The sequence below is a fragment of the Nerophis lumbriciformis genome, linkage group LG36, assembly GCF_033978685.3.
Source record: "Nerophis lumbriciformis linkage group LG36, RoL_Nlum_v2.1, whole genome shotgun sequence".
NCBI lineage: Eukaryota > Metazoa > Chordata > Actinopteri > Syngnathiformes > Syngnathidae > Nerophis > Nerophis lumbriciformis.
Genome location: NC_084583.2, coordinates 23,359,096 through 23,372,500, shown reverse-complemented (window position 1 = coordinate 23,372,500; position 13,405 = coordinate 23,359,096). Strand labels below are relative to the sequence as shown.

At 40.1% G+C, this 13,405-nt stretch overlaps 1 protein-coding gene across 4 annotated transcripts in view; it reads right to left on the bottom strand.

Moving 5' to 3' along the window:
- Nucleotides 1-13,405, bottom strand: part of nsd1a (nuclear receptor binding SET domain protein 1a) — a 91,050-nt gene that overhangs the window by 62,690 nt on the left and 14,955 nt on the right. For all 4 annotated transcript variants that reach the window (XM_061930587.2, XM_061930589.2, XM_072912501.1 and 1 more), the window contains 2 exons: nt 10,794-10,935; nt 4,520-4,692 (listed from right to left, as the gene is read on the bottom strand). In XM_061930587.2, the coding sequence (XP_061786571.2) occupies nt 4,520-4,692; nt 10,794-10,935 (315 nt within the window). The remainder of the gene's footprint in view (nt 1-4,519; nt 4,693-10,793; nt 10,936-13,405) is intronic.

Here is a 13,405-nt window from a genome sequence, read left to right as displayed (position 1 = left end):
AACTACGGTAAACAGCCGCCATCTTTTTTCCCCGTAGAAGAGGAAGTGCTTCTTCTTCTACGCAAGCAACCGCCAAGGTAAGCACCCGCCCCCATAGAAGAGGAAGCGCTTCTTCTTCTACTGTAAGCAACCACCCGCCCCGTAGAAGAAGAAAAAGCGCGCGGATATTACGTTTCATTTCCTTTGTGTGTTTACATCTGTAAAGACCACAAAATGGTTCCTACTAAGCGACAGGTTTCCGGTTCATGAAAAGACGCAATCTCTCCATCCGCACACGGACTACTATTTCACAGCAACTGCCTAAAGACTTTCAAGAAAAGCTGGCTACTTTCCGTGCATATTGTAAAAACAAGATAGCTGAAAAAAAGATCCGGCCAGAGAACATTATCAACATGGACGAGGTTCCACTGACTTTTGATATTCCTGTGAACCGCACTGTGGATACAACGGGAGCACGTACGGTGAATATTCGCACCACAGGGAATGAGAAGTCATCCTTCACTGTGGTTCTAGCTTGCCATGCTAATGGCCAGAAACTTCCACCCATGGTGATATTCAAAAGGAAGACCTTGCCAAAAGAGACCTTTCCAGCCGGCGTCATCATAAAAGCTAACTCGAAGGGATGGATGAAGAAAAGATGAGCGAGTGGTTAAGGTAAGTTTAAGTTTACGCGAAGAGGCCGGGTGGCTTTTTTCACGCAGCTTCGTCCATGTTGATATACGATTCCATGCGCGCCCACATCACGCTGGTTTTAATATATTATTAAAGTTTGACTGACCTATTTGACTGTTTTTTTTACATTCCTTTAGCGCAGTTAGATGCGGCTTACAACACGGGGCGGCTTATAGGTGGACAAAGTTTTGAAATATGCCGTTCATTGAAGGCGCGGCTTATAACCCAGGGCGCCTTATGGTGCGGAAAATACGGTATATGATATTTTCACCCTGTAAATCTAGAAAAAACATTCTAATATTTTGAGTACACCAGTATATTTTCTAGGAGATTACAAAAAGATTCTTAAAAGTTTAAAAAATGTTACTAAATGTTACATTCTTGCGTAATTTCCACATTTATTTTGTTAAATTCTACAGAAGAATATTTATTTCTTACATTCACTTTCAAAAATATTTTTTGCTATGCCTTATGTGCCTCTTAAAGGGAAGGTGAACTTTTTTGGAGTTTTGCCTATTGTTCACAATCATTATGAGAGGCAAGAAGACAAAAGTTTTTTTTTGTTTGTTTTTGCTTTTTAACATAAAATTCGTCTCGTTCTAGGTGGCTTTATTATTATTCTTCCGCCGCCTCTTTGAGCACTAATTTGACCCACTTAACATGCTTCAAAACTCACCATATTTGACCCACACATCAGGACCTGCGAAAATTGTCTTTTAATAAAAAAAAACCCCCGCAAAAATCAAAATTGCGCTCTAGCGCCCCCTAGGAAAAAAAAAACTAGACTGCCTGTAACTCCCATTAGGAAGGTCGGAAAGACATGAAACAAAATCCTCTATGTAGGTCTGACTTAGACCTAGTTCTCATAATTGTATATCATCGGGCAAAAATCAACAGAAAGTTGGCAATTCCCCCTTCAAGACAAAAAAGTACTAAAAACAGTCACTTTTGCCTCTTTGAGCTATAATTTGACCCTCTTAACATGCTTCAAAACTCACCAAACTGAACACACACATCAGGACTGGCTAAAATTGCAATCTAATGAAAAAACCTAACCCCAAATCTAAAAATTGTGCTCTACCGCAATTTTTTAATAAAACGCAGAAAAAACTGCTCCTCGGAAGAAAAAAATTACAAAACTGCCTGTAACTCCCACTGGGAAAGTCGGAGAGACATGAAACAAAAACCTCTATGTAGGTCTCACTTACACCTACATTTCATAGATTGACAACCCTCAGCAAAAATCAACAGGAAGTTTGCAATTTCCCCTTCAAAACAACATTTTTTTATAAACCGGTCACTTCTCTTCAAACATTATCTCCTCTGAGCGCGTTTGTCGTTTCAGCTTCAAACTAACACAGGAGAGAGATTGAACCCTTCCAAATAAAAGTTATCGAAATAATTTTGCTAACTGCTCCGGTTTTGATTTTATGAGCCTTCAAAGAACCGCTGTGCTGATGCTGCTGCGCTGATGCTGCTGCGCTGCTGTTTTCTCAAGATGGCTGCTTAAAAGCAGGAAGCACCAGCATGCCCACACAATGCAGACAAGGTAGGTACACTAGACAAAAGTATTGGGACACTTCGGACTAAAAGTAGACAAAAGTATTGGGACACTTATAACTACCACTGGACAAAAGTATTGGGACACTTAGGCTGAAAACTGGACAAAAGTATTGGGACACTTGGGACTACAACTTGACAAAAGTATTGGGACACTTAGGACTACAACTTGCCAAAAGTATTGGGACACTTGGGACTAAAACTGGACAAAAGTATTGGGACACTTAGGACTAGCACCTGCCAAATACACATCCCGTACCTGTATAATAACCAAGCTGTAGCAACATTGTTATTGTAAGAGCGAACACTGAGGAACTTTTTCTGTCGTAGTAACATGGCGTGCTTCGGTATTAGCCATAAAAGCTAACTACGGAAAGACATAATTTAGCTTCTACAACCACACAAAACGCGCTTGAGTTTGTAACGCACAACACTGCGATACGACACCAATTTGTACTGACTGGAAAACATGAACAATCATATTACAGTATTTGTAAGGTATTAGCCCACATTTCATATTTTGTTTGTACACAACTGAGCTAGCCAGACAGTGCATGTACTGTAGTTGTACTAACATGCATGGCGTGCTGCATGTATGATCAATATTAAAGTGACACACTCAATGTACAGTTGTTCATCTAATCCAGCTGGCCTGGGAGGTTTCCTGTTGATTTTGGATAAGCAATCCATTTATGTCAAAATAGCTTGGCTCCAAGTTCCACATTTATACCGTCAAAATTACCCAGACTTCAACACAATAGTTTAGATATGACATAATAAATGAATGATACAATAAAAGCAGAGCATTGGTGTTCAATAAATGACATGATCTCCTCATCATTCCAACACATTTAGCAACTTTTGTCCTTAGGTAACTTATATGAGGTTTCCATGATATATTTTCATCTATTACCACTCCTAAGAATGAATTTTGTTGAACATATTCTATTGGTATATCATCAATAACAATCCTGATGAGTATTTCACTTTTGCGATTGCTAAAGAACATGATTTTGGTCTTCTTTAAATTCAGAGACAATTTGTTGGTATTAAACCAAGTTTTTAACTTGATCATCTCCTCAGTTACAGAGGCCAGAAGTTGCTTCAGGTCGTCACCTGCACATGTAATGGTTGTATCGTCAGCAAAGAGGATGAACTTCAGCAGTGTTGATACTTTATATATTTCATTGATATACATTATAAATAGTGTGGGTCCCAGTATCGACCCCTGGGGGACTCCACAGGTTATGTTCATGAATGTAGATTGATGTTGGTCGATCTGGACAATCTGCTGTCTCTCATTCAAGTAGCTCTTCAGCCATTTCCCTGCCACTCCCCTTATGCCATAGTTTTCCAGTTTATTTACCAAAATCTGGTGGTCAATGGTATCGAAAGCCTTTTGCAGGTCAATAAAAATTCCTAAAACAAATTTGTTTTTCTCGATACCACTAGTAATGTTCTCTATTAGATCACTTAAGGCTAATGAAGTTGACCTATTTTGTCGGAACCCATATTGACAATCGGATAATAATGTGTGCTTTTCAATGAAGCCACGAAGTCTATTATCAAATAATTGCTTCAAAAGTATAAGGTTGTAAATCCTCATTTGTCCAAAAATAGTCGTCTTTGTTGTCTGTTACCAAGTCTGCCATGATTAGAAAACACACTTTTGTTTGATCCGGAAGTAGGAACACACATATTGCTTGAAGACAGATGTGCGCTTCTCTGGAAACAGAAATCAATGCGTGGAATGAATCAGTCCCGGTAATTATTAAAATGATCAAAAATACGGTAAATATTGAACATGTTACATATTGTTATGAACGTGTCTGTTACTACATTATATATAGACTTGCACTGTGGTTATAAAACGTTGCTGGAGGGTTTTGAAATTGTTGTAGAGGGCTTTGAAGGCTACAACGGTGACTCTTTCATGCGTTTCATCTTTAAAAACAAAAAAAATGGTGTTCTTGTCTCTCCTAATGATTGTAAACAATAGGCAAAATTCCCAAAAAAGTGCAGTTTCCCTTAAAAATCTCACTGTTAGCTTTGTAAGGTCATGTTACCTCTAAACTAAACTGATGCTAATCCACCTTTTTGTTCTCTTTTCCCCCCCCAAATAATCGATAATAGAACTGCTAAGGAACCAAATTGTAAGCAGAATCGAAAGTGGAATTGGAACCGGAAAACTCCTATCAATTCCCATCTCTAGCCAGGATGGGATCAAGCTCACCGGTGCCCCAGATGAGGACAAGCAGTATAAAAAATGAATAATGTGAATTGTTACCGTGTACTTGTAGTCTTTCTCCTTCTGCTTGCCTCTCCGCCGGAGCACGGGCAGGTCGTCAAACTCATAGAGTCCATGGAAAGGAAAAATGGCGTTCCCAGGGACCCAGGCAGACTCCACAATCTCTCCAATGGTCTCCAGAAAATACATGCGACAGGGACGAGGACTGGGAACTGGGGCAAAAACAAAATATTGATTTAAATGCTGTCAACATGTTTCCCATTAAAGATATATCTGTTTACGGTCTTCTTTTAATGGATTTTATTATAACAAAAATAATATAAAATGAAGTCTCCATGAAGAGACTTTCAAACCAAATTGCAGCACTAAAAACATAAATCATCCAGAAGACAACAAAAAAACAAGGAATGAGTCTGAAAAGAAACATAAGATTATGATGTCCTGCCCTGTCACTCGGATTGTGAGTGTCCGCCCTGAGATCGGTAGGTTGTGGGTTCAAACCCCGGCCGAGTCATACCAAAGACTATAAAAATGGGACCCATTTCCTCCCTGCTTGTCACTCAGCATCAAGGGTTGGAATTGGGGGTTAAATCACCAAAAATGATTCCCGGGCGCGGCCACCGCTGCTGCCCACTGCTCCCCTCACCTCCCAGGGGGTGATCAAGGGTGATGGGTCAAATGCAGAGAATAATTTCGCCACACCTAGTGTGTGTGTGACAATCATTGGTACTTTAACTTTAACTTTAATTACTTTATTCCAAAACCAAAATATACTGTATATTGTACATCATGCTTAAAATACAATTGCCAGACTGATTATAACATACACCAACACAAGACACAAGAACACAAAAATATGCAAAAGACTGTATAGCTAAAACACACACAAGCAGGTGGGATGAGATTTCACCAGATTTAAAATGTGACAATAGTTGTTTAGAGAAAAAGCTGTCTCGTGAGATCAGAAGTTTTTTTTATAAAAAGCATATACGACTGGACACGCAAAAAGGATTGGAAACACACATTTAGGGCCTGATCTAGTAAGATCCAAATACTATGTGCTAAACAGCGTGCGCAAACTAGTTGTTTACAGGCTGCTGACGTACTGCATAACAGTGTGGTACGCCAGCCGCACTGAAGCAGACAAAATGGCGATTTAGAGGGTCATAAAGTCTGCACAAAAAAATCATCGGCTGCCCCCTCCCCTCCCTGAAGGATTTACACAACTCCCGTTGTCTCAACAGAGCAAAAAACATCTGCAAGGACAGTACACACCCTGGCTTCCACCTGTTCGACGTGCTACCATCGGGCAGGCGCTACAGGTAAATCAGAGCCAGAACAAGCAGGCTCAGAGACAGCTTCTTTCCCAGAGCTGTCACCATCTTGAACTCTAACTTATAATAAATAATATACCCTTATACCAGGGGTCGGCAACCCGCGGCTCTAGAGCTCTTTAGCGCCGCCCTCGTGGCTCTCTGGAGCTTTTTACAAAATGTATGAAAAATGGAAAAAGATGAGGGGAAAACATTTTATTTTTTGTTTTATTTTTGGTTTCTGTAGGAGGACAAACATGACACAAGCCTCCCTAATTGTTACAAAGCACACTGTTTATATTAAACATGCTTCACTGATTCGAGTATTTGGCGAGCGCCGTTTTGTCCTACTAATTTTGGCGGTCCTTGAACTCACCGTAGTTTGTTTACATGTATAACTTTCTCCGACTTTCTAGGACGTGTTTTATGCCACTTCTTTTTCTGTTTCATTTTGTCCACCAAACTTTTAACGTTGTGCATGAAAGGTGAGTTTTGTTGACGTTATTGACTTGTGTGGAGTGCTAATCAGACATATTTGGTCACTGCAGGACTGCAAGCTAATCAATGCTAACATGCTATTTAGGCTAGCTATATGTACATATTGCATCATTATGCCTCATTTGTAGCTATATTTGAGGTAATTTAGTTTCCTTTAAGTCCTCTTAATTCAATTTATATCTCAAGACACACTATCTGTATGTAATATGGCTTTTAATTTTTGCGGCTCTAGACAGATTTGTTTTTGTATTTTTGGCCCAATATGGCTCTTTCAACATTTTGGGTTGCCGACCCCTGATGTAAACAAACTACGGTGAGTTCAAGGACCGCCAAAATTAGTAGGACAAAACGGCGCTCGCCAAATACTTGAGTCAGTGAAACATGTTTAATATAAACAATGTGCTTTATAACAATTAGGGAGGTTTGTGTCATGTTTGCTCTTTCAACATTTTGGGTTGCCGACCCCTGCCTTATACAATATCCTACCCTAATACCTTACTGTGCAATATTACCCTTCGAGTGCAATACATCCGACACTGATTGTTATCACTCCGGTACTCTTGTCTTGTTCTGTATATTGTACAGTATTTTGTATATTGTACAGGATTGCGTATTATTTTTATTGGATAGTAGTCTATTTATTTCAATTCTTAGTTTTATCTTTATTACTTCTTGTGTAATTTATTTTTATCCCATATTTGTTGCCACTACCGCACCTTAAGTTGGAGTACTTAATCTCGTTATATGTAAATATAATGACAATAAAGTCCGTTCTATCATATTCTATGTTTGACATGTTGCGTGTGATCTACAAAGACTGTGTGTACAATTTATATCAATTGCAGAATTGGTGCAGCCTTATTTAATTGAGGTTTTTATGTGTACTCCGTAGCTTTTACCATTGAGATACGTATATAATGCACATTTATGTTCATGTTCTCATGCTCCTATCTGTGGCGTTTTGCTATGTTTTGAAACATGCAGCAGGCATGCACCACTTTTCCTGGGTATTTTAGAGGCAGTCCTGCAGTGCATCTACAACAGAACCCGCTCTAGAGCGCCGAAGGGGCGCTTCGGGAGATGCTGGTACCAACTGGGAACAAGCACTAGAATGTCCCAGATGCAAGAAAATGGATATTGCAATTAGGGCTGGGCGATATTGCCTTTTTTTAATATCGCTGTATTTTAAGGCCATATCGCGATACACGATATATATCTCGATATTTTGCCTTAGCCTTGAATGAACACTTGATGCATATAATCACAACAGTATGATGATTCAATGTGTCTACATTAAAACATTCTTCTTCATACTGCATTAATATATGCTCATTTTAAACTTTCATGCAGAGAAGAAAATCACAACTAAAAAAATCACTATTTTTTTCATACGGTGTTGATCTGGAAATGTTTGCCTCTGCATTTTGATGGTGTGGGCGTGTGGCACCAAACGGAGATATTGACGTGCGGAGTAAGCACTCTTCATTGTTTAGTGGGTGACTTTTCAAATGATGCTACATATTAGCAGTGTAGCCGAGTGTCCTGGGTTCGCCTATACGGTGTACTTATCTAATAAAATAATAAACGGGAGACATTAGAGCAGGTTCGGTAGCCACCGCTTCTTTAATGTCAACATCACACACCTCCTTCCACAACCACACACACCCTACGTCACAGCCCTACGGCAACTCTGGAGGGACAAAACTCCTCCTCCTTACACTCCGGTAACTTGGGACACCCTGAACTGTTTGTTACAGCAGTAATGCTACTTTTTATAGCAATGCTTTTGCCCCACACTTGACAATTTACGGTTATCTGTTCGACATCTTCCCACTAGAAGCCAAACCACCGCCAGACGATGGACCCCCTGCTGTTTTTCTTGGGAATGAATTCTTCCTCCAGATTTCCACTTTCTTTTTATTGTATCACCGCTAGCATCACAGCTAATGTTAGCCATGCTGCTACCTCTCTGCTCGGGGAGGGCGTATACGTATGTGACAGTATGTGATGTGTGACGTATGATGTAACAGTATGTGACGTATGTAAGAAGGTGCGCTTGCTGTCTGTGAAAAGGAGAGACAGGAAAAGCAACTGCGTGAGAACGTATACTCGATATCACAATATAGTAATTTTCCATCGCACAGAGACCTTGCAAAGGTCACCCTAACCCTAACATATATATATATATATATATATATATATATATATATATATATATATATATATATATATATATATATATATATATATATATATGAAATACTTGACTTGGTGAATTCTAGCTGTAAATATACTCCTCCCCTTTTAGCCACGCCCCCAACCCAAAAATACGGTACTAGTCACCTATCAACATTATATACAAGTAAGACTATGCAAGATTTAGTGCAAAGTACAAATATGAACATACGAGAGATATATTGTGTGCTATATCTTGTGTGCTATCAAGTTTGCACATGTTTTAATACACGCAAACCTTTCGTAGATCAGTCACTGAGTGTTTTGCATACAGATAAAACAGAGCTAGCAAACAAAGCTAGCGAATAGAAGACGCAGCAGGCTAAACTGTTGATCGTGGATACAACAGAGAAGCACTCCGGACACACTGAATTGCTTTCCCTCAGCAACAAGATGCCACTACAGTAGCCCAGAGATAAAACAAAACAGCCAAATCGACTCTCTTTAAAATATGTTCTACAGTTAAAAGCTCATGCATGCAAAAACTTCAAAGTGCACCTGCATTGTTTTTTTGACCCAGCCAAATTAAAACAATGTTTCCTTGTCCAATCAAAAACCTTGGCGAGGTAGATTACCTAAAATGCAGGCGCACTTTTAGGATTTTTTTTTAAAACCATGATTTCCCCCCTCCACCCACCCGCACACCAGTGACGTGCGGTGAGGTTGATGGCTGGTGAGGCACTGACTTCATCACAGTCAGATTTACAAACATATGAACCCTAAAGAGTATCTTATTCACCATTTGATTGGCAGAAGTTAACGGGTTATGTTTAAAAGCTCATACCAGCATTCTTCCCTGCTTGGCACTCAGCATCAAGGGTTGGAATTGGGGGTTAAATCACCAAAAATGATTCCCAGGCGCGGCGCCGCTGCTGCCCACTGCTCCCCTCACCTCCCAGGAGGTGATCAAGGGGATGGGTCAAATGCAGAGGACTCATTTCATTACACCTAGTGTGTGTGTGACAATCATTGCTACTTTAACTTAACTTTAACTTTACACATACAAACTGTAGCACACAAAAAAGCACATTTAATAAAAAAAACGTTATTATGGTCTTACCTTTACTTAGAAATTAAGTCCATGCGCCGCAACTAAAGCCCTCACTTAAACTTTCCACGTGCAAGATTGAATCTATTTAAAAAAGTGTAACCGAGGGTTTATAAATGTCGCCTATACTGTATGAAACTACAAAATAACAAACACGGAGGCTCCAGTTTACACGAGGACCACTTTATTTACCTTCTTTCAAAAACCTCCGCAACGTGACATCACTTCCGCTCTTAGCGCCTTCAAAATAAGAGCTCAAGGCATATACTGTATAACAGGAACTTAACATCACAAAGAGGAAAGCCCATGAAAATAGGTTACAAAAGTTATTTAATAAGAAGCCAAAAAGTGCAAAAACAATAATGTTCATGTTGGAAGAGTTGTGAATTAGGTACACCTGCAGTCTGCAGGTGTATCTAATGTTGTGTCCCTGCAGTCATTCACAACTCCTCCAACACCAACATTATAGTTTTTGCATTTTTTGGCTTCTTATGAAATCATTTTTTTAAATAGATTCAATCTTGCACGTGGAAAGCTTTAGTAGCTTAGTTGATATAACAATTCTACGGCGGGGGTGCAGGAGGCGAGCCTCAGCCAGTGCGTCTTTTGCAGCCGTTTTATGATCGCTCAGCACAAGAAATACTTTACACACATACAGTTGTTGACAAAATACACTGTACATTATATACCTCAGCTAACTAAACTATGGAAATGTATAATATAATTCATATAGCAATACAGTCTCACTGCACAGCAGGCCAGCAGTTAGCCGAGTCATTGCGCAATCCATGTTGAGGCACTGAGTGACGTGCCTCAACTGGCTGCTGTTCACCGCACCGTCTCTTCTCAGTATTTGAACGGCAAATGTGAAAATTCAGCGAATTTGAATAAAAATAATCTAAAACTGGTGAAGTTAAATGGAAAATAACTTTATAGTATAATCACTGGATACATATAACAATTTACATTTTTTTTTCTTTTTACTTTTTTTTTTCTTTCCATGATGGCAGGTGAGGCCCCGCCTCACCTGCCTCTAGTGACTGCACGTCACTGCCGCACACACAGTACATGCAGGTCAGGGGCCCATGGAATTGTCACAACCTCACATGGCGCCCCTGCTTTGAATTAATGTTCAAATCTTGTCTCGTCCTTGGGAACCCAAAATTTTTGTACTGTCCCGTCTTGACAAAACAACAAGAATGTTTAAATGAAAGCTTACTTTTCATCTTGGTGTGGAGGCCCAGTTGAGGGTCGCAGAGAACTCGGCATGGCCACCAGGGCCGTCTGTTGAACTTAGCCCATACCACATCGCCATCCACATGTTGCACCGATGGAGCAAGTCTTTTCTTTGGGCTGTTGGACTGAGCAAGAGAATGACACAATTAACATCAAACACATTTGATAATGTCCTAACTGACCAGAGAAAAGCATTTTGTTTATTGAAGATGTATACTGTATCGGGCAGGGGTCTAACTACCACCACTATTAGGACTTCTTTGACAAAAAGAAAAAAGGTGACTTGTTTTTTATTTTTATGAATGGCAAAATTTAAATTGTACTTTATTTACAAAGCTGAGTATATAGTGTGTTAATGTGTCAACAAATAGTGGCATAATGCCTGAATACAACGGTTATATAGTTTACCCTTTAGTGAGCTACTCAAAATCAGGTGGTGCTCTACAGCTCACAGGTAAGTCACAGGTAAGACCCCTGGAATAGGGCTTTGTGCATTTACTTTGACTTTACGGTATACCTTTTCATGTGGAGTTATGTTTAAATAACTCATATCGTCCACATTCTGAGTTTAGGTGATTTTTTTGTGTGTTCAATGGCTACCTTTAACTGGAAATGATGTACCGTCTGCAGAAGTATGAGCTGTAAGTTTGATCATTTAGTTTTCTTTCAGCAAAGAGGCTAACCTACCATGATGTTGCTTTTAAAAAGTGGCTGTAATGTTAGCTATCTTAGTATTGCTACAGTTTGTGACCTTTTATCTCACCCCCTTAATGTTACGTTGATGTATGTGATATAAGGTATCTATTAAGTGTAGAGTTACAGTGTATGTGTAAAAAGTGCTTCTTAGAGCCACACTATGTCAGACACATGTGTAAACAAACAGCTCATTAGCATAAGAGCTACACACACTAAAAACAACATGTTCCCAGTCGGACTAACAAGCAATTTAAGCTGTGTAAATACCAGCATCAAGGCCAGATTTTGGACAACCTACTTCAAACGCGCTTTTGTGGGACGACTGAAATGTATTTAAGAGAAAGTACAGTAGTACCTCCTCAACTAACGAGTATTCAGGGATACAAATAGTCGCTCTGATGCTTTAAGTTGCGAGCTCCTTTCCCGTCCTCGATTGAAGTAGTATTTGTCCACAGTTAGAGATCGACACAATCCGTGAAGGAAAAGAAGCAGACGACATGTCCAGGAACCTTACTCTGCATCACACAAGCCGCAGCCAGCGTTCGTGGCATGCAGCCAAAAGCATCCAGACAACAAACATTTCTCTACTAAAACATGGAAAAACTCCCAATGCTGTTTGACATGTTTCAGTTTGTCCTGTCTCCCGACTCAACTGGACAGTCACGCATTACCTTTTGTACACAGACCTACAGTACATATTACTTGCGGTCACCTCTCGACGATTTCCTGGTTAGTATTGTTACACGACGGAGAAGCAGCCCATACAAAGACAAAAGTCTGCTCCCCAAGGTGAACGTTCAACAGAATGATTACATTATTTCCTAACACAACTGTAGTTCTTTGTAGTACATGCTATATTAATGTTTTTTAATCAGTATTTCTTATCACTTTTATGCAGACGACTGCCAAATTTATATGCCTATTTCAAAAGGCCACGGCCCCCTGACACCCCTTCTCAACTGTCTATGCGACGTCAAGGCTTGGTTAGCCCAGAATTTTTTAATAATGAATGAGGGAAAAACGGAAATTTTAGTGTTTGGTCCGGCCCTCACTGACTTGGGACCATTGCAAAATTACCGTATTTTCCGCACTATTAGCCGCACCTAAAAACCACAAATTTACTCAAAAGCTGACAGTGCGGCTTTTAACCCGGTGCGCTTTATATATGGATTAATATTCCGATTCATTTTCATAAAGTTTCGATCTCGCAACTTCGGTAAACAGCCGCCATCTTTTTTCCCGGTAGAACAGGAAGCGCTTCTTCTTCTACGCAAGCAACCGCCAAGGTAAGCACCCGCCCCCATAGAACAGGAAGCGCTTCTTCTTCTACTGTAAGCAACCACCCGCCCGCGTAGAAGAAGAAAAAGCGCGTGGATATCACCGTACGTTTCATTTCCTTTGTGTGTTTACATCTGTAAAGACCACAAAATGGCTCCTACTAAGCGTCAGGGATCCGGTTCATGAAAAGACGCAATCTCTCCATCCACACACGGATTACTATTTCACAGCAACTGATATTCCTGTGAAACGCACTGTGGATACAACGGGAGCACGTACGGTGAATATTCGCACCACAGGGAATGAGAAGTCATCCTTCACTGTGGTTCTAGCTTGCCATGCTAATGGCCAGAAACTTCCACCCATGGTGATATTCAAAAGGAAGACCTTGCCAAAAGAGACCTTTCCAGCCGGCGTCATCATAAAAGCTAACTCGAAGGGATGGATGAAGAAAAGATGAGCGAGTGGTTAAGGTAAGTTTAAGTTTACGCGAAGAGGCCGGGTGGCTTTTTTCACGCAGCTCTGTCCATGTTGATATACGTATGTTTGTGATTGCACATTTGCGTACATTTTGGGAGTGAACAGAGTTGTTAGAACGCTGGTTTTTAATATATTATTAAA